Here is a 27738-nt window from a genome sequence, read left to right as displayed (position 1 = left end):
CAATATACGCAAATCAATCAATGTGATACACCATATTAACAAATTGAAGGAGAAAAACCATATGATCATCTCAATAGATGAAGAAAAAGCTTTTGATAAAATTCAACACCCATTTATGATAAAAACCCTCCAGACAGTTGGCATAGAGGGAACTTACCTCAACATAATAAAGGCCATATATGACAAGCTGACAGCCAACATTGTCCTCAATGGTGAAAAAGTGAAACCATTTCCACTAAGGTAAGGAACAAGACAAGGTTGCCCACTCTCACCACTATTATTCAACATAGTGTTGGAAGTTTTAGCCACAGCAATCAGAGAAGAAAAAGAAATAAAAGGAATCCATTTTGCAAAAGAAGAATTAAAGCTGCCACTGTTTGCAGATGACATGATACTATACATAGTGAATCCTAAAGATGCTACCAGAAAACTACTATAGCTAATCAATGAATTTGGTAAAGTACCAGGATACAAAATTAATGCACAGAAATCTCTTGCATTCCTATATACTAATGATGAAAAATATGAAAGTGAAATTAAGAAAACACTCCCGTTTACCATTGCAACAAAAAGAATAAAATATCTAGGAATAAACCTACCTAAGGAGACAAAAGACCTGTATGCAGAAAAGTATAAGACACTGATGAAAGAAATAAAGATGATACAAATAGATGGAGAGGTACACCATGTTCTTGGATTGGAAGAATCAACGTTGTGAAAATGACTATACTACCCAAAGCAATATGCAGGTTCAATGCAATCCCTATCAAACTACCACTGGCATTTTTCACAGAACTAGAACAAAAAATTTCACGATTTGTATGGAAACACAAAAGACCCCAAATAGCCTAAGCAATCTTGAGAAAAAAAAACGGAGCTGGAGGAATCAGGCTCCCTGACTTCAGACTATACTACAAAGTTACAGTAATCAAGACAGTATGGTACTGGCAGAAAAACAGAATGGAACAGGATAGAAAGCCCAGAGATAAACCCACACACATATGGTCACCTTATCTTTGATAAAGGAGGCAAGAATATACAATGGAGAAAAGATAGCCTCTTCAATAAGTGGTGCTGGGAAAACTGGACAGCTACCTGTAAAAGAATGAAATTAGAACACTCCCTAACACCATACACAAAAATAAACTCAAAATGGATTAAAATCCTAAATGTAAGGCGAGCCACTGTCAAACTCTTCGAGGAAAACATAGGCAGAACACTCTGTGACATAAGTCACAGCAAGATCCTTTTTGACCCACCTCCTACAGAAATGGAAATAAAAACAAAAATAAATAAATGGGACCTAATGAAACTTAAAAGCTTTTGCACAGCAAAGGAAACCATAAGCAAGACGAAAAGACAACTTTCAGAATGGGAGAAAATATTTGCAAATGAAGCAACTGACAAAGGATTAATCTCCAAAATTTACAAGCAGCTCATGCAGCTCAATATCAAAAAAACAAATAACCCAATTCAAAAATGGGCAGAAGACCTAAATAGACATTTCTCCAAAGAAGATATACAGGTTGCCAACAAACACATGAAAGAATGCTCAACATCATTAATTATTAGAGAAAAGCAAATCAAAACTACAATGAGACATCATCTCACACCACTCAGAATGGCCATCATGAAAAAATCTACAAACAATAAATGTTGGAGAGGGTGTGGAGAAAAGGGAACCCTCTTGCACTGTTGGTGGGAATGTAAATTGATACAGTCCCTATGGAGAACAGTATGGAGGTTCCTTAAAAAAGTAAAAATAGAACTACCATATGACCCAGGAATCCCACTACTGGGCATATACCCTGAGAAAACCATAATTCAAAAAGAGTCATGTACCACAATGTTCATTGCAGCTCTATTTACAATAGCCAGGATGTGGAAGCAACCTAAGTGTCCATCGACTGATGAATGGATAAAGAAGATGTGGCCCATGTATACAATGGAATATTACTCAGCCATAAAAAGAAACGAAATTGAGTTATTTGTAGTGAGGTGGATGGACGTAGAGTCTGTCGTACAGAATGAAGTAAGTCAGAAAGAGAAAAACCAATACCGTATGCTAACACCTATATATGGAATGTTAAAAAAAAAAAAAAGGTCATGAAGAACCTAGGGGAAAGACTGGAATAAAGACGCAGACCTATTAGAGAATGGACTTGAGGATAATGGGGAGGGGGACGGGTGAGCTGGGACAACATGAGAGAGTGGCATGGACATATATACACTACCACATGTAAAATAGATAGCTAGTGGGAAGCAGCCGCATAGCACAGGGAGATCAGCTCGGTGCTTTGTGACCACCTAGATGGGTGGGATAGGGAGGGTAGGAGGGAGGGAGACGCAAGAGGGAAGAGATATGGGGATATATGTATATGTATAACTGATTCACTTTGTTATAAGGCAGAAACTAACACACCATTGTAAAACAATTATACTCCAATAAAGATGTTAAAAAAAAAAAAGAGATTACCTGAGAGCAGATTAAAGGAGTGCAGGCCCTGCATACACCCTAATCTTATCAGCAACCCCGCACTGAACCATTGCTATAAAACTCCTCACCAAATCCTCCCAGGTTGAGATACGCAGTTTTTGATGGCATGAGCCCGCTGTGTCCCCCTTTGACTGGCAAAGCAATAAAGCTATTCTTTTCTACTTCACTCAAAACTCTGTCTCAGAGATTCGATTTGGCACTGGTGCACAGAGGCTGAGTTTGCGGCATCACTTCTATTACCCGAGTGCTTACAATCTTTTGTCTGCAAGGCCCCTATACTTTGTCAATTCTTTTTACTCTCCTTAACCTAGCTCATGTCCTCACTTCCTTCCTTATACAGTTTATATTTCATGGTTTATCATTATCATCTATTGTAAGCAGACAGGGTAGGGGGTCCCCAGAGAAAGAGAATCAGGCATGGCTTTCTTGACATAAGAGAAGCCATTTTTGGCCTAAGCCATTTTGTGACCTAAGCCTGGCCACGATGCTTGCTGTTAAACAGGGCTCAGTAATTAATGATCTTAAGGGAGCAAAAGAATCCAGAAACAAATGACTGTTATCAGCCAAGTGAAGTAACAATAGCAAAGACAATATATCAGTTGTAAAGACTCCCAGTTCTCTTTTAATGGTAAAGATTAGCCTGAAGCACTCAACCACCAGATCAACTGGACCCTAAGGGATGATGATGTTGACCTTTTCTGACCCTCATGATTTCAATCAACTAAAGCTTAGACTCTGTTCACCCAAGCCCCTTCTTGAATATGCATGTACCCTTAGCTTAATACTTCTCCAACTGTTCAAGAAGACACTGCTTTGGGCTAGATCCCCAGTGTTCTCCTTACCTGCTGCAAGTAATAATAAATCCTTCCTTCTCCTGATCTTTGGCTTGGTTGTGTCTTTTGGCTCAACACTCACCAAGAGGAAAACCCAGTTTTGGGGAAACATTCTCTTGCATATACCTTCAATTTCCTTGCCTCTCTTGCTTCATCATATGTTATGATAAACAATACTTCTGGTTAAATCCAGCTCTCCACCTATTTCTTGGACAGGGAGAAAAACACACAAGCATGCTGGTTGTCCCTCTTTTTAATTATAAACTGTAATTTCAAGTAGGCCCATTCCTCAAACCTCCAACATCAACTACCCCATTCAAAGACGGTTTTGTTTCCTTCATTCCACAAGCAAGTACCACTACCTCTACCCACCTACCTGTTCCTATCTACTCCTCATTTTTTTTCCTGTTACTTTGTATGAACTCTGTGTATTAATCCTCTTGTGCCATAGATTCTGTTCCTTATCATTACTTAATGATGTCGCATCAGAAAATTTCCCACTTTCTCTTGTCTCATAAATGTTGCCCTATTTGATTCTTCCCATCAGTATATAAAAAAGCTGTTGTTTCTCACATTCTAAGAAAAACCACAATGCTCATTTTTGTTATCCCATTTCTCTTCCCCCTTCCCAGCAAAACTCCTAAAATCATTATCTTTGATATCTCTCCTTCCATTATTTCTTGAATCTATTCCTATGGGCTTTTATCTCCACTGCACTGCAAACTGCTTTTTCAGTGACCTGCAATGACCTCCATGGTACTACTCTGATCTCAGTGCTACTTAACCTATTAGTAGCACTTACAAAGTTGGTCATACCACTTTTATTTCTATACTTTATTTAATGTTGCAGGAGTCCATGTTCACTTGGCTTATCTTTTACCTCTCGCCTTGCTTCTGCTTCTTTTTAGTCTTCATTTCTGCTTCTGCCTTATCTCTTTGAGTTTTAAATGTTGGCTTGACCATGACATCATGTCTGCTAATAGCTTTAAACCTCATCTTTGTGTTGATAATTCCCTCATTTTTATCTGTAGTCCAGATAAAGACGTCCAGCAGTTATTTCAGATTTTAATAGGTCCAGATTGATCTTTTGATATTTTTTTCCCACCCTTAGAAATATGCTCTCTTGAAACTCTTCTTTCAGTTGTTCAAGCAACAGCCTTGGTATCATAATTCAATTGTGTCTCTTATACTCCTCATCCAATCCATCAGAAAATTCTGTTGGCTTTATTTTCAAAAATATATCTAGAATTCAACCATTTCTCACTCCTTCTGCTACTATATCCTAGTCTAAGACACTACGATCTCTCATCTGGATTACTGCATTAGGCTCTTAATTGGTTCCTTGTTCTTGCCATTACTTTTCCTCAGTCAATTTTCAACACAACACCCAGAATAATTCTGTTAATATATAAGCCAAATCATGTCTTTCATCTTCTCAGAACCCTCTGATGACTTTTCATCTCACTTAAAGCCAATATTCTTATAACAGTGCGGCAGAAATTTTTATATAACCTGCCCCCACCTTCACCTTTTTCCCAGCTGACCTCATTTCCCACTATTCTTCCCCCTTTTCAAGTTAATCCAGCCACACTGGCCTCATTGTTTTTTCTCTAACACCCCAAGTACACTTTGAGTATGCTATTTCCTCTTCCTGCTATCCTCTCCTTTTAGATACTTAGATAATCCATTTCTGTACTTCACTGAGGTCTTTTTCCAAATACCACCTTTTTAAAAAGGCCTTTCCTTGCTACTCTACCTTAAAATTGCAATTCCCCTGACTCTTGTATTCCTGTATCTCCTGATTGTTTCATTTTTCTCCCTAGCTCATATCAACATCTTTTAAGCATATATCTTATTTCTCTCAAATGCTACATAAGGAAGGGCAGGGATTTTTGTCTGTTTTATCCATTGCTGTATCCCTGAAGACTACAGCATGACCTAACTAATGGAAGGTGCTTAATAATTACCTATTTAATGAGTAAGTCTTCCTATGGGAGAGGATCACATTTCTTACAGATATAAGCCTGACACCTGGTTGGATTCTCTGTATCACAAGGCTCTCCAACTCTGTCTTCCCAAATCTGATATTACATTAATTCTCACAACAACCTTCTGAAAGTAAATATTATTATTATCATTTTTTATCATTTTTAATGCCTGAGAAAAACTGGTCTCATAAAATTGAAGTACCTTGCTGGAAGTCAGACACCTAGAAAATAGTAGAAACCAGGTTTTCCATCCAGGTATATTGATGTGGATACTAAACTATTAAGTATTACCCTGTGAGTTAAGAGAGCCAACATTTTCACATGTTGAAAACAAACTGGTTGTTTTGGAGAAGCACAAGCTTTCCTGATATTGATAATAAAATAAAATTTATCTTATGGGTCATTATATATAGTTTAGGATTAATGAATTTGATCTTTATCTTACAGACATTTTTGAATCACTGAACTGGGTGGATGAAATAATAAACAATAGCACTATTAGTAAGGAAATGATGATGTCCTAAGCTAAGGTTTTAGTGGAGATGGAGAGAAGTGTACTAATTCATGAGACATTTTTTAAGTGACTTGGTAGATATAGAGGGTGTTGGAGGAAATCAACACAGATACAGAATGAGTGGATAGGAAAATTGATAGGTCAGTCAAACTATGAGTGGTTGGATGAGCCTGAAGAAGGGAGTAGAGTTTCTATTGACACTGAACACCAGGTTTAGTATGTGCAGTAAAGTCAAAATGTGAAAAGGTTAATATGAGGTGCCATTCCTAGTGATGACAAGATTTAATATGTCGCCATGGAAAGGAGTTACTGAAGTGTGAAGGTGCTAAATTTTATTGGTGAAAAAGGATGTCAAGGGTTCTTGAGGCTCGGGGTTTTTAGCTGAATCATCCATTTAGAAACGAAACCATCCAGAATGGTGGTAAGATGTGGGATAGTGAGAAACACAAGGAATGGTGCCCCAGAAGTTTTCCCACGTACATAGTTTTCCCATTTACACTTAGGTGAAATGTGCGTGAACTAGACCACAGAGTTACAGATATATGCCCACTTATCTGACAAAATACTTCAGTTGGGGAGTGCTATATTCCAACAAATAAAATATCATCATTTGATTTAAAAAAAAGGGAAAGAAGGAAAGCCAGAAGAAGAAATATTTGTTAAGGCTAGAAGCTGTACAAGGAATATTGCATAATTTTATGTCATTTCACCCTCAAAAATCTCAATTCTTTCAATTATTGACTTATTCAACATATATTTATTAAGTAGCTATAATGACAGGTCCTATCAGGTACTATGGTAAGTATTGTATTTACTTACTTATGGTAAGTATTTTATTCTTATTTTGCAGATGAGGAAATGGAAGCTCAGAAATTTTAGGTCGATTGCCCAGGACCAAAAGTGCTTGATATGTCATATCAGAGATCCCCAGGTGTTTCAATATAAAACACCAGAAATGCGGCTTCCCTGGTGGCGCAGTGGTTGAGAATCTGCCTGCCAATGCAGGGGACACAGGTTCGAGCGCTGGTCTGGGAAGATCCCACATGCCGCGGAGCAACTGGGCCCGTGAGCCACAATTACTGAGCCTGCGCGTCTGGAGCCTGTGCTCCGCAACGAGAGAGGCCGTGATAGTGAGAGGCCCGCGCACCGCGATGAAGAGTGGCCCCCGCTTGCCACAGCTGGAGAAAGCCCTGGCACAAAAACGAAGACCCAACACAGCCATAAATAAAATAAATAAATAAAATTAAAAAAAAAAAAAAAAACACCAGAAATGATAGGTACAGTGTCACGCAGAATTTGGAGCACCTGTTGGACCTAACTTTAATCTATGTATAGGAATAACAATAATTTCTTCAGGATAGTCATTGCTAAGGCTCCTGGTTACAGGAAAGAGAAAAGAGAAATATCCAATCTTCACTTCTCATTAACCAATTGGAAGGAATTGCCAGCTATAACCCTGAAAGTGAAACCTGTATAAATGGTGCTATTTTACCTCCAGAACAAATTATCTCAGTTTTGTCACACGCTCAGTAATAAGGTTTATTATAGACATTTTATACCAAATGAATAAGTCATTCAAGATTTAAAAATCTGACTAAATTATGAAAAAGTCCACGACAACCACCAATCACATTTTCTTCCCCATTTCATGAGATGTTTCAGTGATTTCCTATCTTTTCTTGGATAGTCTACAATGCTTTCCTAGTGTGGAAGGTTTAGCAATGTTTTAGTGATCCATTCTCCTGCTGTTGTAAGGGGTTCTTTCTTTAGTTCTTTGCCTTTGAAATTCCCAACTTCTTAAGTGGGTACAATTTTGCATTTGCAGTTCACAGTCATAACCCTTTAAAATAACCAAAGGATTGATGAAAATTTTTACTCATATCTTCTTCTTCTGAATTGTGCTAGCAGGCAGTTGAGTGATGTGAGTGATATAGATGTTGGCTGTTGAAACGTAAAAGCATGTATCAACAGGCAATCTGTGAATGTTGCTAGATTCCTTTGTCTGTTAAATTTCTCTGAAAATAAATGATGCACATACTCCCAACTTTTTCTGACACTTAAAATGTTTCAAGATACTTTTCTCAACAGGTCTCTAAACTAATTTGTCTACACAGTGATTTTTCTTGTCCCACTTCCATGCATTTCAAATTCTATTATTGAACTTCAGTTATAAATTTGAAATGGAAAAAAAGAAAGAACAATGGTAGGAGTGAGGAGTCAAATGACAACAATCCAAGATCTAAATTCAATGCAATTATTAATTAGTGATATAGCCTTGGGAACTGTAATTTTATGTTTCTAAATGAATTCTTATGTGTTCTAAATGACTCAAAAAATACACCCTTTAGATGTACTAAATATATATTAAGGATTTTGATATATATGATCTCAATTAATTTTAACAACTATCAGGCACAATTATATTTCTTTTACAGATTATGAAAAAGATCAGGCAGGTTAAGTAATTTTTCCGAGACCATTCAGCTAGTAGAGACCTGAGTTGGAATTTCCATTCAAGTACATTTTCCTCCAAATCTTGTTCTCTTACTATGACATTATTCTGCCTTTTATTGTTATTGTTATATCTTTCATAATATTTAAGTGGCTTGGCAGATCATAATGGATGAGGTGCAGGGTCAAATTTTGGCTCTTCTACTTAGTAGCTTTGCATATTTAGCCTTTTGAGTGGTATTTTTTTCATCTGAAAAGTGGAGATAACAGAGTTGTTTGAATTAATGAAAGAGTATTTGAAACGACTAGCATATTATTTAGCATTAATCATATTATACCATGTCTACCATAAGGCAATGTTGTCATGACAAGAACGAGTATTGAAAACAGAGAGTTGAATGATGAGAATTTTTAGTAATACTCTCCAAGTCAGAGCCATACTAGAGCTGATAAACCTTAGTATTCTAGTCTCCATAGCAGAGAAATGACAGTAAAATATTCCGAAGGATTATCCAAGTCACCATCTGGTCACCAATTCAGTTCATGAAGCTCCTTGATCCTGGGATGGGGTTCTCTGGACACTTAGCACAACTCTTCCCAAGAATGAATAAGTGTGGATGAACACACTGAATTTGGTTTCATAATCCAGTCAAAGAGGACTTAAAAATCGTTGAGTGAAATGTTTATAATTAATTTGTCGAGACAACAGAGTTGAAAAATAAACTCCAGCATCTCTAGTAGCTGCCTGAAATAGCTAGGAGGGTTTAAGAAACCACATTACTTAAACCATGTTTATTATAACTTGTTTATATTTTCCATTCCTTTCACAAAATAGCTATAAATTTTGTATATAATAGACCCTCAAAAAAAACCTTGGAGAATAGATGAATGAAAGAACGGATGACTAACATAATACTCTTTATCCTCAGTATACTTCTTATGCACTTTCCTGTCTCTGTTCTCTGAAGTTCCCTTGTCTACCTGTTCAGCTGCTGCTACAACATCTAGTAACTGAAGCTCTAGATTGAGTCTTGAGATATTTTCAGTCATCAATCAATTTACGTCAATCAATCAATTTATGAGCAGCAGCCTCTCTAAAAGTGATGTTAAATTTTACTTAGAAGAAAATAATAAAAGTTCCATCATTTTGGTAAATTAATGACATTTACAGTACCTTAGGAAATATACACAGTGCCCAATTTAAAAAGGAAAGTGATGCATACATTAGGATTCCTTCCTTTAACAACTTCAGATGACTAAACTCAAGCAAGATACACCAATTATTTGACATTCTGTCAAGAGTGGTTAGTGTACCAGGCAGACTGTCAAATCTGAAGACAAACACTATTTGTGCAAGCTGTTCACTCATCTTTGGTCAAAAGTGAATCATACATGCCAAAACAAGAACAAGAATTTTAAGTTATTAAACATGACAAATATTTAATTGAAGTATCCAAGGCTACATTTTCTTACAGATAAAAGCAACACACATGGAGCTCTTTAGACAAGAAAAATAAAGCAACTGTCTTTCTGTTGTAACTACAATAATTGTACACAAATGAAGTAGAAAATTGAGTTAGAAGAAAAGCAAGAAAAATCTCCATTCAACTTTTTCAAAGAGTGATCTTTGATGAGCAAAGATAGGAAGTAAAATAGGGCCTGATAAGAAAGGACTTACTCAGTAACTGACACAAAACAAAAAGAACTAAGAATCTTCACAGTCCAGAAAAACAAATAAACAAACAATCAAACAAAAAAAACCCTGGAGAATATAGGAGCCAGCAAAAATCAGAAACTGTTCAGTAATTCCCCAAACCTCAAAGAAAGTCTCAATACAGAAAATTATATTTTAAAAGTTTGTAATTGGCTGCTTGGCAGGGTCTCCCCATAAAACACTTCTTGCCAAATCACTAGATATAGCCTTTCATTTTCAATCAGGGTCTTAAGAAACAGCATAGTTAAGTCAGTAAAAGCACCTCACACCATGAACCCAATCAGTAACACCTGACACCTCTTCAAAAAATTTATTCCAGACTCTCATATTTTTCCATAAGCCATTTAGCTCAACTTCCTCCAATTCCAGAGCAATAGGGGAGTCTATTATTTAAAGGGAGCAAAAGTGATTAGCAGAATACCAATGGCCAACTCTATATGTTTAGTATAGTATGACTTGTGCTGATTGCTTGCTGTTTTAAAATGCAGTGGTCCAGATAATTTAACCTGTAGGCAGTACAAATGTATGTGGTATGATTATTTTTTAAACTTCATTCAAGTACTTACTGAGTGCCAATAATATGTACTATGTGCCATGTTCTGTGTTAAGGATGTATGGTCAGGATAGAGCCTCACACTCCAGAAAGGGAACATAGGGTTTTATCTACACCAAATCTATTCTCCCCTTCACACCTGAATAAAGAATCTGGTTTTGTTCAGATATCATAACCTTCAGAGAAGATGACCAGTTTACAGATAGACTCTCAATATTCTAAATCAACTGGGTAAGCCAACTCACTCAGTTGCCATCTAATTAGGTTATTGGTTCAGGATGACATGCAGCCCAATTCTGGCAAATCATATAGGAAGTTAACTCTACTACGGGATTTATAGAAAACTTTTCTTGTTGGAGAGGGATCAGTGCCTTTTCTTTTGCTGTATGGTGTCATGTATGCATGTGATACCAACTATGGCAGTCTTCTTGTAACCATGATGTGAAATGAACTAACTAAAGACAAGTCAACACACTAAGGATGACAGAGCGGAAAGATCAAAGAAACTGAGTTTAACACAAAATCAGGCAGCTGCTGCAATAATAAACTCCAGAACCACCCTACTAGCAAACTTCTTGTTATGTGAGATAATTAATTTTTCATATTATTTAAACCAGTTGAATCGGGATTTTCTGTTTCTTGCAGCCCAAAGTGTCTTAAAGAAAAGGGAAACGGTGAAGTAAATGAAAGTATGCAAAATGTTAATAAGTGCATTGGCAGTGTGTATAAGCGCTGAGGTTGGAGACATTTTCAAAGAGGATAAAAATTTGAGTTGAGTCCTAAAAGACTCTGTAAACAACAGGACAGTTGCATTTCAAGCAGAGGGAAATGCAATACGCATAGTCATCAAGGCATGAAAGACCTGAAAATTTGAGTAACTACTTGAGAATAGAAAAGACTATTTTGGTTGTAGAAAACCATACAAGATGGGAAGGGAGGTAGATGGAGTTGAGATCATGAAAATCTACTGCAAGGTCATATTAAGGGAGAAGAGATTAATGTCATAGTTTAATAATTCTAAACCCTGTAAGCAGAAAAAGGTGACTGGAATTATGGAATTATGCTAGCCAGCTGGAGGTTCCCTAGGAACTAGAGCCTACTTTATGAGTTAGGGATCAAGTGGTATTACACAAATATTTTTCTCAGAGCAGTGTGAAGGATGGATGGGCTGAAAACAGGAAAGAATGGAAGGGAAGAAAAACAATTAGGAGGCTGTAGTCCAAGTAGGTAACACTGAAGGCTTGAGATAAGGTGCTGGCCATGGAGATAGAGAAAGGACAAATCAAAATATATTTTTGAGAACAACAGTTAGGACTTAAGGACTGCTGAATGAGGAAGATTGCTGGATAAGAAAAATGCCTCCCAGATTTTCTATGTTGGATGATTTGCTGGTGAGCATAAACCAGGACACTGCACATAAAAAAAGACAGTTTGGGAATGGTAGGGGCAAGGACTGAAAGAGCAGAGAGTAGAAATGTTTGGTTCAATTTTGGACCTCTTGAGCTAAGATATCAGTACCCACCAAGCTACATAAATATCTTAATAATGAGCCCTCCAGGTAAAATGGTTACAAAATGTACCTATAGGTTAAATCTCTTGGAAATATTATAGAATTGTTAGAGAAAAGCTACTTTTAGAGGATGTCTGTCAAAATGATGATTCTTAATCAGGTAGTTAGGTAGCAGTATTTTTTATCTGTTGAGACAATTTCAGTTTTTGAAAAGAAAGCCAATTAATACATGTAAAGGTGAGTACTGGTTTTCTTTTCAAGTCCTCCTTATCACTTAATGGCCAAATTTCTTGAGTCATCTATATGGCTTTTACCTCTGTGGCAGACCCTGCTCTGGGTTTACCAGATCCAACAGCATTTTGCTTCTGTATATAGATGTATACCTGGTCTGCTTTCCTATACTCCCTTGCAGTGGGTGGGGCCTTCTTACTGACTTCCCACCTATGGAATATAGGCCAAAGTGGTGTGTGCTACTTCTAGGCCTGGCACCTAAAAACATCTTCGACATGATGCTCTGATTCTCTCCCTTTCTTTATCTGGGTCCAGCACCATCAACGTGCTGATACGTTCCTATTCCTTGTCACCAATCCAGATCTTTTTCCTGCTCTTCTTCATTGACAAACAACAAAAATTAAGCAGTATAATGATGTTTTTCAAGGTCTTAACCCAAATCTGTAACATAAACTATGACAGAGAGGAGCTGATATTATTATAAGGAAATCAGATTACTACCTAAGGAAGCAATGATGTAATTGTATGTGGCTATTAAACGAAAAATTGCGAGAGACTGGATTAGAAAGTTTAGTTCCCAAATGCCAGATGTCTGAGTTCCAACTTTTGAGGTCAGTACGTATATACAAAATGTGCATTTTTACAACTCTTCACTTATTTAACAAAATAGAAGAACTTAAAGGGAAAATAATTTAAACTAGGTATACATTTAAGGTGGAGCTCTGTTCCTGGTTTTTGCATGGATCTATGGAAGAGCTTTGTATCAGATTCTATTTTCATATACATTTAATAGGAGTAATAAGACTTAAATGATATTAGAAAATAACTTAAAAAGTGTATTCTGTTTTTTAATAAATATTTTTTACTAAAGGAACTACATATAACCTCTATTATCTAAAATAAAAATAAAACAGACAGAAACAATTGTTCTTATATTACACCTTAACTAGAAAACTGTGCTAATGAATTTTACAGATTATTATGTAAAATGTAAACTTTCTTACAAATAGCCATCACTATTTTTTTCAGGTTGGTTGGAGTACAGAAAAGCTGTCGTTAGTTTAGTGAATTGCTCATTGTAGGGATTTTATCTTGTGTATACCTTTCTGAGAATGACAGGGTGAAAGATGATTATAACAGATCGATATTAAATGACAACAAGACATATCTTCCCCTTACAAAAAAGTGAAGCAATAATTTATTATTTATTACACTGTAAAGGTAAAAAGGTGAATTAGTAGCAATATAATGATTCTAGAAGGTAAAGGATTGAGGCTTTAAAACCTCCTATTGATTCTGTATCATGCGTGCCCTATTACACCACAGTAACTCCCTGAAGTACAGCTCTTTACTCTCATTTCAGGGAGTGTTCTAGACATCAAAGCAGAGAGAGCATTTACCTCCTTTATATATTCATTTGTATGCCTTTATCAGTATTTAACTCTGACAGAATGGGAGCGCAGTTTAGGCTTTTTTATTTACCTGATGGCCAGACTTGCCTCTCTGCCTTGTGCTTATATTTGGAACAGGTCATGGGCAAAACTGTAAAATGGACAGAATCTGTTGTCAGCTTCCTCCTTCTACTCTGTCCCTGCCACAGAGCCTGTGGGCTTTTTCCTGCTGCCTGGATGCTAATGTGTTGTTAGCCTGTGAGCTTCTTTAGGCAAGGACCATTCTAGTCTATCCTTTTGTTTAAAATTAATTTTTATTGGAGTATAGTTGATTTACAATGTTGTGTTAGTTTCTGCTGTACAGCAAAGTGAATCAGTTATACATATACATATATCCACTCTTCTTTAGATTCTATTCCCATATCCTTAATAGTTCAACAATGTCTAACGTCTCAACATTTGTCACATAAATGAACAAATGATAAACTAATTCATCATAAGCATTATGTTCTGAATATATATACTTTTTACATGAGAAGAGAAATTCTGGGAGGGAACAACATTAACCTAAAGGAGTGACTTGCTAATGAGAGAATTTCAGGCACTGGGGAGACATATTTAGGAGAGGGGGTGAGGGGAACATAGGACTTCAAATCACATGATGCAAAATTTCCACATTATTTTGCTTTATTTAGAGTAGTCCCTGATTTCAGAAATTGCCCCAAAATTCTAGATAAGTTTAGATTGTTGAGAAAATGAATGGGCAGATTTTGCATCATCTCAATTTTATGCATAGTATATTACAGCTCACGTAGTCCTTTAATACCATAGGCCACCTCAGAAAGTCCTCGTGATCCCAGAGACACCACGGCCTTAATTCACTCCATGGTTCTCCCAACTGGCCCAGCAGACATTGCATCAGCTTGTTTTTCAGGCCCTAATTCCCTACTCAGGTTAGTCCCTGACTTCTGCTCACATTCTCCCTCCAATCCAGTTTTGACTTCACTAGTGATATGCATTGCCTTGTACCTGATTGGGCTAATGTTCTGACATCGTTCTAGTCTTGCCAAATTTGTTTGGCATCAAGACGCACTGACTGCTCAAACAGCCCTCTTATGTCACAAGTCTGCATGTACCCAGTTGGGCAACTTTGTCCTATTCATTCATTCAGTAAAGATTTATTTAGTATTTGTCAAGTGCCAAGTACTGTCCTAGGTGCTTGGCTATATCAGTGAATAAAACAGAAAAAAATTGCTGCACTTAGAGAGCTTGCAAATGCGTGTTTCATCTCAGGTTATCCCCACACTTTGAAGGGAATGCTTTCAGAGTTCTGTAGGATAGGCCTTAAAAAACAATTTATACGATTTCGATTCAAAATGGTTCTCCTGGAGCTCATTCAATCAAACTAGTATTAGGAGTATGAAAGACTGCAATATTGCTGTTACATTTGTGACACATCCCTAGCATACTGATGTTCCAATTTTTAAAAAACACATATTTAAATTCTTTTTCTTCAATAAAGAAATGCTTATCTTAGGTAAGCTTCCCTAGAACAGACTATGAGACAGGAATTAAGGTGAATGTGATTTACTGAAGGAGTGCTCTTTAGGAAAAAACCTTTAAGGAAGTAAGAGAAGCACTGTAGGGGAGGGGAAGGAGTTAACCAGGAGGTCAGGTCAAATCTAGCTTTGATCCATCCCTGGGGAGGTTCTGGAATGTAAATTGTACCTTAAAGATTTCCCACTTCCCAGGCCAGGTAGCTATGTTAGCAGAGAACAACTCTCCAGAGAAGAGGCAGTCGTCAGTTTGCAGTCAATATTCACAGAAACTGCAAGATGGGTCCACCAGCCAGGTAAAGGGGATTTGGCTAGAGCACTAACACTGCCTTTGAGAATGCACTGAATTCCCAGCATGTGAAAATACTGACAGCCTTAAAGAAATTTCTATGGTTTCGTGATTTTAAGAACATTTTTTCCAGCACCTCTTGAGCTCCCGACATTGGTGTGATTAGTATGCTGATGAGTATGACATGACTGCATCGTTAGCCACTCTACGGACTAGGAGTGGAAGCAGACAGGGGAACAGAAGCGTTAAGGTCGTGTGACATGACATCGGCTGCGTCATGCAGAGTATACTCCGGGACACAACATGGGAGCAATACTCAACCAACCCTGGAGAGTGGCTGCGGAGAGGGTCAGGGAAAGCTTCCTGCATGATGTGACAGCAGAGCCAATCTAGTCAGAGCCCTTCATACAGTCCTTTCCTTGCTGTATATTTCCTGTGGCTGCCATAACAAATTAATACTAACTGATGTCTTAAACAATAGAAATTAATCTCACAGTTCTGGACACCAGAAGTTTGAAATCAAGATAGGCTGTACTCCCTTTCAAGGCTCTAGGGGAGAATCCTTCCTTGCCTCTTCCAGCTTCTGGTGACTCGGGACAATCCTTGGCTCTGGGCTTTATTGACTCCATCTCCACATGGCCTTTTCTGTTTGTGTGCATCTTCTCCTCTGTCTCTTATAAGCACACTTGTCATTGGATTTAGGACCCACCCTGATAATAAAGGATGATTTAATCTCAAGATTTTAAATTTAATTACATCTTCAAATACCCTTTTTCCGAATAAGGTCTTAGTTACAGGTTCCTGGAGTTAAGATGTAGGTATATCTTTTGGGGAGCCCCATTCAACGCAATATCTCACTATCAGCTAGTGACAGCTGTTTGTTTCTTATTCAAAACGGAAAGGGGCACTGAGTTTGAGTTTCTATAACTGTTATATGATGGGGGAGGGGCCTCCTAGTTGTGAACTCCAGATGCTACTGTGCCCATTTACAGTCACCTTTTAGGGTGCAAATTGTGATTGAAAGCTCTTAAACCTTCCCAATCCAAAGCTTACTGTTAACTCCCGTTCCATGAAAAATAGGGGATACTCATCCTACATCACCCTTCCAACAGTAACTCCAAGTCAGTTTCCCTTTTCAGGAAGGCTACCCACAATGATGGCAAGTAGTCAAGATGGTTTCTGTGCAAGCCTGTTTATTCATAACTCAGTATCTGATGAGGCAACCTTCTGATCAGTGGCAGTGACAGGTGGAAGCAGTGGATGGGGGGAGAGCTATTTAGGAGGTATAGGATTATAGGGCTTGGTAAACAACTGGGCATATTCGTGAGAAACGGGGAAGATCCAGAAAAGCCTCCAAGACCTGAGTGAGCAGGGTAAGTTGTTGCGTTCAGTGTTGAAAATGCTGAATATGAGGAAGCAGGAGCTCACCCGAGTGGAAAAAAATCATTAAACTGATGTCTGATGGATCTCTACCTTTTTTTTTTTACATTACAGGGTATTGGCTTTTGTTGTTGTTGTTTTGTTTTTTAAGGAAAGATATATTGAGAATATTTTTAAGTGTATCATGCAGGGTCTGAGCTGCATCTTTAAAGTTTTAACTCAATACTTTACACACAAAAAATCACTATTCTACAAACAAATGTCCCCTAAATATGATGCTATGCACCAGCAGCTATTATTTTTTAACTCCAAGATATATTCTAAATATATGTAATGTTCTTTGATGCTTAGGATATTTTGCCTGATTCTTAATTTTTATTTAAGTTTTAAAAGAATGTGGGTATTTTAAAATTTCCCTCCATGTTTTCCTTTTCCATATTTTCACAAATTAAGCATTCAGAAATAAGCAGTCCATTTATAACTTATATTCTTTTCTACCCCTTCTTACTCATAACTTATATTCTTTCCTAGCCCTTCTAACTTACTCACTTTCTTAAATCAGTGAGAAGAGAAACGGGCTTTGTTATTGGTTTTTCTCTTTTTTATAAGGGTGAGAACTATACTTAGAAAGTCTTTCCTCCTAACTTCTTTGGAAACAGTGACATTATTGTATTTATTGTGAATCTGCAAGTATGACATTGATTGACAACTTTGCACTCATTGTTGTCTTTCAAATTACTCCACTTTTCACACCCTTTTAGCAGGTGAAGAACTTACTAAGGTGGCTCTAGAATTAGTATTATAACAATCAATGTATTAGGATAAGTCCTTAATATTTTATTCTATTTTTTAAAAATTATCTTTCTATATGCTTTTTTACTTTATATATTTTATATTATGTTTTGGTTCAAATATTTAAATCAAGATTGTTAGGTGGTCATGTTATTTTTTAATATACCTTCATTTGAATAAACATATGTTAAAAAAAGTGAAAAGTGAAAAAAATTGAAGTTTTAAGGGAAATAAACATTGGGGTTAGTGGCGTTCTAGCATTATTATGACAGTGAAACACCAACAAGTGTATCCATTTAACTTCCCTTAGCACCAAAGTAGCTGATCGAAAAATGGTAGGGAATAAGACTTAATTCAGAGCTGGATAAGAGAGTCTATTTAGTGAAAGGCCCACTGTTGGCCAATGTATCTGATGCTTAATTATACTGACATACTAGAGGAAAATGCCCTAGCATTTCTATTAGGAATTTGAAATGAAATTCAGCATCAAATCAAATATTAGTGCTTGACAATTCCTTGTATTTCTATTTTGCTATGAAATCCTTGAGTCATTTTCATGGGAAGAGTGATGTCAACATGAGTAATGTTTTTTGAAGCAGAAAAACATGATATTCAAAAATGATATTGACTTCCTTTTTTTCTTATTAAAGTTCTCCACTAGCAATTGAAGCCAATAAATGATGCTTGTTATACATATGTGAGGACAAAGGATAGATTCAATTTCATCCTTAGGTCACTGACATTTGTAATTGCTAAAATTTTTGTGTGGATTTACAATGTTATAATAAAAGTAGGGAGAACAGCATCCAAAGAATATCTTGTTCAGTAGGATCAGGAGCGGGTTATGATGGGAGGAATTCTGAGATCTCTTAAATAAGTCTGACTTCTCCACTAATAATATTCAAAATTTATGCTTTGGGAAAAGTTTAGTGCTGTAGGAATTTTTACCTTAAAGAGCACATATTGGTCTTTAGACCCCACTGTTTATAACTAATGTCGTACAGAAATTGCTTTTAAAGCATACATTCTTCCAAAACATACACAGTCTTATAACTAGATTTTATATTGAAATATTCAGCAAGTAGACGTGATCACACGTAGACCTTGTGATTTAAAGCTATAGGAAAGGTAGCATCCAGATTTAAAATTCTGGTTGGATTTAAAGAGCAGCAACGGTACGAAAGGAAGATTTTGAAGATGATGACAGTTAAATTATACTCATAGATAAAAATAACCTTGACAAAGACTCAAATTTGGCTGAATTTTAAGTGGAAGTTTGTATCAATTACAAGGGAAAGCTGCCCCACAGAGAAAAGTTGACAATAAAAGAAGGCATCCTAACCTATTTTGGTTAATCTTACCAGTAAAGACGATGGGCAATCTGGATGCTTTGCAGTGAGCGGTGTAACAGAAGTTGCACTAGAGGACTTTCAAGGTTCCATTCAAACTTGACAGCCTGAAATAAGAGATACAATTAGTTTCCTTTTTTTTTTTTTTTCTCAGTAACAAAATTATAGCAGAATACAAAGGGACCTAAGAGTCTTGAGAAAGACAGGGAAAACAGCATCAACGTTTTAACAAAATGTTTATATTTGATAGCTTTATTAGCTGGTGTATAACTAATAACAGAGCATACACACAACACACAATTGGGGGTGTGTAGTCTGCTTCCTTTCCTTATTTTTGCTTTAGTATCACAGGATAATAAATAGGAGCAGGTTGTTCGTGGAGTTCAACCATGCCTAGGAAGAGAATCTTGGCACAAAAAATAATATCATGGACAGTGTCTTGGATATAAAAATGGCATTATTAAGCAGTAGATGTTTCTCTTCTTTTGGAGATGAAATTAATACACACTCAAAGCCTTAACTGAAATCACCAACTGAGTATTAATCTGCAGGCTTTGAAGCTTTCCTTATAGGTTTCAAAGCTGACTGTTGCCACCATAATTCACCCATCCCCCAATCTCCCATGCCTTCATCTGCACTGGGAACAACTTTCTAATGTTTTCTAGTATACCCAACCTGGTGGGAAACACAATCATCAATAGCAACCTTTGATCTCCTTAGGGACCTAATTCAGACCTCCACCCACATTCTATAGGGACTTTACCATCGGCAGTCAGTATCTGGGCCCCCATCATCTCAGAAATCTGAATAAGTTGTGAAAATGAAAGTCAGGTTTTCTTCTTATCTTTCTAAAAATGCTTATTCCTGCTTGAGAAGCAAAGCTTCTACGGTTTGTTGCCCAGTAAGTCATTTAAGTCTCTCACACACACACACACAAACACACAAACACACAGACACACACACACAGAGTTTAAGCCAGGTTTTATATCACAGTATAGACAGCAGAAAAAAGTGGGTACAACATTCATTTAATGCACACCTGAAGAAACACCTCAGTATGCTAACCATCCGCAAGGATGGGAACATTTATGAATTCCCAAAGTGTGAGAATGTCAAAGATGATTTCAGAAAATTTGCATAAACTCTCAATGTTGTCTGAATATATAAAGACCATAATGTGTGTTGTCTTAAACTGCAGTTGCGGGCTTCTTTAATTTACATGCTAATACTGGACTGACTAGACCACGGGTTGTGTTCATGCCCTTATAGTGAACATATCCTATGAGCATATGACCAGGAGAGATGTCTCAGAATTTACTTCTGTGCTTGTCTTTCAGCTTTCTTTTCAGATTTCCCTGTGGTTTCTTTCTGAACCCAGTAACTACTTATTGATCTTGAATTGCCGTCCTTGCTTCCAAACTCCCTGCTCACTCTGTCTACTGCTACAATTTCCACCTGCATCCTGCCTCACCATCTAGGAGGCAGGCAATATTTTTGGTGCATACTGCATTATTTTGAACTCTCTTCTTGAAACGTACCTGCATTTTTACGGCTTGTGGTTTGCAGTACCTCTGGGTCTGTGTCTTATTTGATTTCTAGCTATAAGCCATACCTTCTGTTTTCATTATGGTCTTAAAGTCCATTCTTATTGCTCTTTAATATAGCCTGTTTAATTCTAATAAAACAACGCATAACAAAAATTACATTATTCCAGAAAATAATCAGCAGGGTAGGATTTTTTTATGTCTTGGAAAGTTTTTTTTTTAACATCTTTATTGGAGTATAATTGCTTTAAAATGGTGTGTTAGTTTCTGCTTTATAACAAAGTGAATCAACTATACATATACATATATACCCATATCTCCTCCCTTTTGCGTCTCCCTCCCACCCTCCTTATCCCACCCCTCTAGGTGGTCACAGAGCACCGAGCTGATCTCCCTGTGCTATGCGGCTGATTCCCACTAGCTATCTATTTTATATTTGGTAGTATGCATAAGTCCATGTCACTCTCTCACTTCGTCCCAGCTTACCCTTCCCCTTCCCCTGTCCTCAAGTCCATTCTCTATGTCTGCGTCTTCATTGCTGTCCTGCCACTAGGTTCATCAGACCTTTTTTTTTTTTTTAGATTCCATATATATGTGTTAGTATATGGTATTTGTTTTTCTCTTTCTGACTTACTTCACTCTGTACAACAGACTCTAGGTCCATCCACCTCACTACAAATAACAATTTCATTTCTTTTTATGGCTGAGAAATATTCCATTGTATATATGTGCCACATCTTCTTTTATCCATTCATCTGTCGATGGACGCTTAGGTTGCTTCCATGTCCTGGCTATTGTAAATAGAGCTGCAGTGAACATTGTGGTACATGACTCTTTTTGAATTATGGTTTTCTCAGGGTATATGCCCAGTAGTGGGATTGCTGAGTTGTATGGTAGTTCTATTTTTAGTTTTTTAAGGAACCTCCATACTGTTCTCCACAGTGGCTGTATCAATTTACATTCCCACCAACAGTGAATAGGGTTCCCTTTTCTCCACACCCTCCCAGGCATTTATCGCTTGTAGATTTTTTGATGATGGCCATTCTGATTGGTGTGAGATGATACCTCACTGTAGTTTTGATTTGCATTTCTCTAATGATTAGTGATGTTGAGCATTCTTTCATGTGTTAGTTGGCAATCTGTATATCTTCTTTGGAGAAACGTCTGTTTGGGTCTTCTGCCCATGTCTGAATTGGGTTGTTTGTTTTCTTGATATTGAGCTGCATGAGCTGTTTGTAAATTTTGGAGATTAATCCTTTGTCAGTTCTTCAATGCAAATGTTTTTTCCCATTCTGAGGGTTGTCTTTTCATCTCATTTATGGTTTCCTTTGCTGTGCAAAAGCTTTTAAGTTTCATTAGGTCCCATTTATTTATTTTTGTTTTTATTTCCATTTCTCTAGGAGGTGGGTCAAAAAGATCTTGCTGTGATTTATGTCATAGAGTGTTCTGCCTATGTTTTCCTCTAAGAGTTTTATTGTGTCTGGCCTTACATTTAGGTCTTTAATCCATTTTGAGTTTATTTTTGTGTATGGTGTTAGGGAATGTTCTAATTTCATTCTTTTACATATAGCTGTCCAGTTTTCCCAGCACCACTTATTGAAGAGGCAGTCTTTTCTCAATTGTATATTCTTGCCTCCTTTATCAAAGGTAAGGTGACCACATGTGCGTGGGTTTATCTCTGGGCTTTCTATCCTGTTCCATTGATCTATATTTCTGTTTTTCTGCCAGTACCATACTGTCTTGACTACTGTAGCTTTTTGTAGAGTCTGAAGTCCGGGAGCATGATTCCTCTAGCTCCGTTTTTCTTTGACAAGATTGCTTTGGCTATTTGGGGTTTTTCGTGTTTCCATACAAATTGTGAAATTTTTTGTTCTAGTTATGTGAAAAATTCCATTGGTAGTTTGATAGGGATTGCATTGAATCTGTAGATTACTTTGGGTAGTAGAGTAATTTTCACAATGTTGATTCTTCCAATCCAAGAACATGGTATATCTGTCCATCTCTTTGTATCATCTTTAATATCTTGCATCAGTGTCTTATAGTTTTCTGCATACAGGTCTTTTGTCTCCTTACGTAGGTTTATTCCTAGGTATTTTATTCTTTTTGTTGCAATGGTAAATGGGAGTGTTTCCTTAATTTCTCTTTCAGATTTTTCATCATTAGGGTATAGGAATGCAAGAGATTTCTGTGCATTAATTTTGTTTCCTGCTACTGTACCAAATTCGTCGATTAGCTCCAGTAGTTTTCTGGTAGAGTCTTTAGGACTCTCTATGTATAGTATCATGTCATCTGCAAACAGTGAGAGTTTTACTTCTTTTCCAATTTGGATTCCTTTTATTTCTTTTTTTTCTCTGATTGCTGTGGCTAAAACTTCCAAAACTATGTTGAATGACAGTGGTGAGAGTGGACAACCTTGTCTTGCTCCTGATCTTAGTGGAAATGGTTTCAGTTTTTCATCATTGGGAATGATGTTGGCTGTGGGTTTGTCATATATGGCCTTTATTATGTTGAGGCAAGTTCCCTCTATGTTTACTTTCTGGAGGGCTTTGTCATAAATGGGTGTTGAATTTTGTCAAAAGCTTTTTCTGCATCTATTGAGATGATCATATGGTTTTTCTCCTTCAATTTGTTAATACGGTGTATCACATTGATTGATTTGCATATATTGAAGAATTCTTGCATTCCTGGGATAAACCCCACTTGATCAAGGTGTGTGATGCTTTTAATGTGCTATTAGATTCTGCTTGCTAGTATTTTGCGGAGGATTTTTGGATCTATGTTCATCAGTGATAATGGCCTGTAGTTTTCTTTCTTTGTGACATCGTTGTCTGGTTTTGGTATCAGGGTGATGGTGGCCTTGCAGAACGAGTTTGGAAGTGTTCCTCCCTCTGTTATATTTTGGAAGAGTTTGAGAAGGATAGGTGTCAGCTCTTCTCTAAATGTTTGATAGAATTTGCCTGTGAAGCCATCTGGTCCTGGGCTTTTGTTTGTTGGAAGACTTTTAATCACAGTCTCAATTTCTGTGCTTGTGATTGGTCTGTTTATATTTTCTGTTTCTTCCTGGTTCAGTCCCGGAAGGTTGTGCTTTTCTAAGAATTTGCCCATTAATTCCAAGTTGTCCTTTTTATTGGCATATGTTTGCTTGTAGTAATTTCTCATGATCCTTTGTATTTCTGCAGTGTCAGTTGTTACATCTCCTTTTTCATTTCTAATTCAGTTGATTTGAGTCTTCTCCCTTTTTTCTTGATGAGTCTGGCTATTGGTTTATCAATTTTGTTTATCTTCTCAAAGAACCAGCTTTTAGTTTTATTGATCATTGCTATTGTTTTCTTTGTTCCTATTTCATTTATTTCTGCTCTGATCTTTATGATTTCTTTCCTTCTGCTAACTTTGGGGTTTTTTTCTTCTTCTTTCTCTAATTGCTTTAGGTGTAAGGTTAGCTTGTTTATTTGAGATGCTTCTTGTTTCTTGAGGTATGATTGTATTGCTATAAACTTCCCTCTTAGAACTGCTTTTGCTGCATCCCATAGGTTTGGTGTCGTCGTGTTTTCATTGTCATTTGTTTCTGGGCATTTTCTGATTTCCTCTTAGGTTTCTTCGGTGATCTCTTGGTTATTAAGTAGCGTATTGTTTAGCCTCCATGTGTTGGTATTTTTTATAGATTTTTTTCCTGTAATTGATATCTAGTCTCATAGCGTTGTGGTTGGAAAAGATACTTGATATGATTTCAATTTTCTTAAATTTACTAAGGCTTGATTCGTGACCCAAGATATGATCTATCCTGGAGAATGTTCCATGAACACTTGAGAAGAAAGTGCATTCTGCTGTTTTGAGATGGAATGTCCTATAAATATCAATTAATTCCAACTTGTTAAATGTATCATTTAAGCTTGTGTTTCCTTTTTTATGTTCATTTTGGATGATCTCTCCATTGGTGAAAGTCGGGTGTTAAAGTCCCCTACTAGTATTGTGTTACTGTCGATTTCCCCTTTTATGGCTGTTAGCATTTGACTTAGGTACTGAGGTGCTCCTATGTTGGGTGCATAAATATTTACAGTTGTTATATCTTCTTCTTGGATTGATCCTTTGATCAGTATGTAGAGTCCCTCTTTCTCTCTTGTAATAGTCTTTATTTTAAAGTCTATTTTGTCTGATATGAGAATTGCTATTCCAGCTTTCTTTTGATCTCCATTTTAATGGAATATCTTTTTCCATTACTCACTTTCAGTCTGTTTGTGTCCCTAGGTCTGAAGTGTGTCTCTTGTAGACAGCATATATATGGGTCTTGTTTTTGTATCCATTCAGCCAGTCTGTGCCTTTTGGTTGGAGCATTTTATCCATTTACATTTAAGGTAATTATCGATATGTATTTTCCTATTACCATTTTTGTAATTGTTTTGGGTTTGTTATTGTAGGTCTTTTCCTTCTCTTGTGTTTCCTGCCTAGAGAAGTTCCTTTAGCGTTTGTTGTAAAGCTAGTGTGGTGGTGTGAATTCTCTTAGCTTTTGCTTGTCTGTAAAGGTTTTAATTTCTCCATCAAATCTGAAAGAGTTCCTTGCTGGGTAGAGTAATCTTTGTTGTAGGTTTTTCCCTTTCATCACTTTAAATATTTCCTGCCACTCCATTCTGGCTTGCAGAGTTTCTGCTGAAAGACCAGCTGTTAACCTTATTGGGATTCCCTTGTGTGTTATTTGTTGTTTTTCCCTTGCTGCTTTTAATATTTTTTCTTTGCATTTAATTTTTGATAATGTGATTAATATGTGTCTTGGCATGTTTCTCCTTGGATTTATCCTGTATGGGACTCTCTGTGCTTCCTGGACTTGGTTAATTATTTCCTTTCCCATATTAGGGAAGTTTTCAACTATAATCTCTTCAAATATTTTCTCAGTCCCTTTCTTTTTCTCTTCTGCTTCTGGGACCCCTATACTTGGAATGTTCGTGTGTTTAAAGTTGTCCCAGAAGTCCCTGAGACTGTCCTCAATTCTTTTCATTATTTTTTCTTTATTCTGCTCTGCAGTAGTTATTTCCACTATTTTATCTTCCCAATCACTTATCTGTTCTTCTGCCTCAGTTATTCTGCTATTGATTCCTTCTAGGGAATTTTTAATTTCATTTTTTGTGTTGTTCATCATTGTTTGTTTTTCTCTTTAGTTTTTCTAGGTCCGTGTTAAATGTTTCTTGTATTTTCTCCATTCTATTTCCAAGATTTTGGATCATCTTTACTATCATTATTCTGAATTCTTTTTCAGATAGACTGCGTATTTTCTCTTCATTTGTTTGGTCTGGAGGGTTTTTACCTAGCTCCTTCATCTGCTGTTTGTTTCTCTATCTTGTCATTGTGCTTAACTTACTGTGTTTGGGGTCTCCTTTTCACAGGCTGCAGGTTTGTAGTTCTCCTTGTTTTTGATGTCTGCCCCCAGTGGCTAAGGTTGGTTCAGTGGGTTGTGTAGGTTTCCTGGTGGAGGGGACTAGTGCCTGTGTTCTGGTGGATGAGGCTGGATCTTATGTTTCTGGTGGGCAGGATTGCATCTGGTGGTGTGTTTTGGGGTGTCTGTGACCTTATTCTGATTTTAGACAGCCTCTCTGCTAATGAGTGGGGTTGTGTTCCTGTCTTGCTAGTTTTTTGGTATAGGTTTTCCAGCACTGTAGTTTGCTGGTCGTTGAGTGGAGCTGGGCCTTGGCGTTGAGATGGAAATTTCTGGGAGAGCTTTCACGATTTGATATTATGTGGAGCCGGGAGATCTCTGGTGGACCAATGTACTGAACTCTGCTCTCCCACCTCAGAGGTACATGGCTGACAGCCAGCCGGAGCATCAAGACCTTGTCAGCCACACGGCTCAGAAGAAAGGGGAGAAAAAAAGAAAGAAAGAAAAATAAAATAAAATAAATTTATTAACATACCAATTAAAAAATAATTTTTAAAAATAAAAAAATTGTAAAGTAATTAAAAAAAAAAAAAGGACAGAACCCTAGGACAAATGGTAAAAGCAAAGCTATAGAGACAAAATCACCCAAAGTAGCATACACATACACACTCACAAAAAGAGAATAAAGAAGAAAATATATATATTGTTGTTCCCTTAGTCCACCACCTCAATTTTGGGATGATGTCTTGTCTATCCAGGTATTCCAGAGACGCAGGGTACATCAAGTTGATTGTGGAGATTTAATCCACTGCTCCTAAGGCTGCTGGGAGAGATTTCCCTTTCTCTTCTTTGCTCGCACAGCTCCTGGGGTTCAGCTTTGGATTTAGCCCCGCTTCTGCGTGTAGGTCGCCTGAGGGCATCTGTTCTTTGCTCAGACAGGACGGGGTTAAAGGAGCAGCTGATTCAGGGGCTCTGGCTCACTCAGGCCAGGGTGAGGGAGGGGTATGGAATGCGGGGCGAGCCTGCTGGCGGCAGAGGCCAGCATGACGTTGCACCAGCCTGAAGCGTGCCGTGCATTCTCCCGGGGAAGTTGTCCCTGGATCACGGGACCCTGGCCGTGGCGGGCTGCACAGGCTCCCGGGAGGCGCGGTGTGGAGAGTGACCTGTGCTCGCACACAGGCTTCTTGGTGGCGGCAGCAGCAGCCTTAGCGTCTTATGCCCGTCTCTGGGGTCTGCGCTGATAGCCGCGGCTCGCGCCTGTCTCTGGAGCTCGTTTAGGGGGTGCTCTGAATCTCCTCTCCTCACGCACCCCAAAACAATGGTCTCTTGCCTCTTCGGCAGCTCCAGACTTTTTCCCAGACTCCCTCCCGGCTAGCCGTTGCGCACTGGCCCCCTTCGGGCTGTGTTCACGCAGCCAATCCCAGTCCTCTCCCTGGGATCCGACCCTCGAAGCCCGAGTCTCAGCTCCCAGCCCCCGCCCGCCCTGGCGGGGGAGCAGACAAGCCTCTCGGGCTGGCGAGTGCTGGTCGGCACCGCTCCTCCATGCGGGAATCTCTCTGCTTTGCCCTCCGCACTCCTGTGGCTGCGCTCTCCTCCGTGGCTCCAAAGCTTCCCCCCTGCCACACCCCATCTCTGCCAGTGAAGGGGCTTCCTAGGGTGTGGAATCTTTTCCTCCTTCACAGCTCCCTTCCATAGGTGCAGGTCCCATCCGTATTCTTTTGTCTCTGTTTTTTCTTTTTTCTTTTGCCCTACTCAGTTTCTTGCCTTTTGGGAAGTCTGAC

General features: G+C 37.8%; 1 protein-coding gene across 3 annotated transcripts in view; it reads right to left on the bottom strand.

The window, feature by feature from the left end:
• Window positions 1-27738, bottom strand: part of PIK3C2G (phosphatidylinositol-4-phosphate 3-kinase catalytic subunit type 2 gamma) — a 346938-nt gene that overhangs the window by 199660 nt on the left and 119540 nt on the right. For all 3 annotated transcript variants that reach the window (XM_068560099.1, XM_068560101.1, XM_068560102.1), the window contains one exon: window positions 19061-19155. In XM_068560099.1, coding sequence (XP_068416200.1) covers window positions 19061-19155 — 95 coding nt within the window. The remainder of the gene's footprint in view (window positions 1-19060; window positions 19156-27738) is intronic.

The sequence above is a fragment of the Eschrichtius robustus genome, chromosome 13, assembly GCF_028021215.1.
Source record: "Eschrichtius robustus isolate mEscRob2 chromosome 13, mEscRob2.pri, whole genome shotgun sequence".
Classification (NCBI taxonomy): domain Eukaryota; kingdom Metazoa; phylum Chordata; class Mammalia; order Artiodactyla; family Eschrichtiidae; genus Eschrichtius; species Eschrichtius robustus.
The sequence above is the reverse complement of the archived record's forward strand: the minus strand, read 5'-3'. Positions and strand labels throughout refer to the sequence as shown.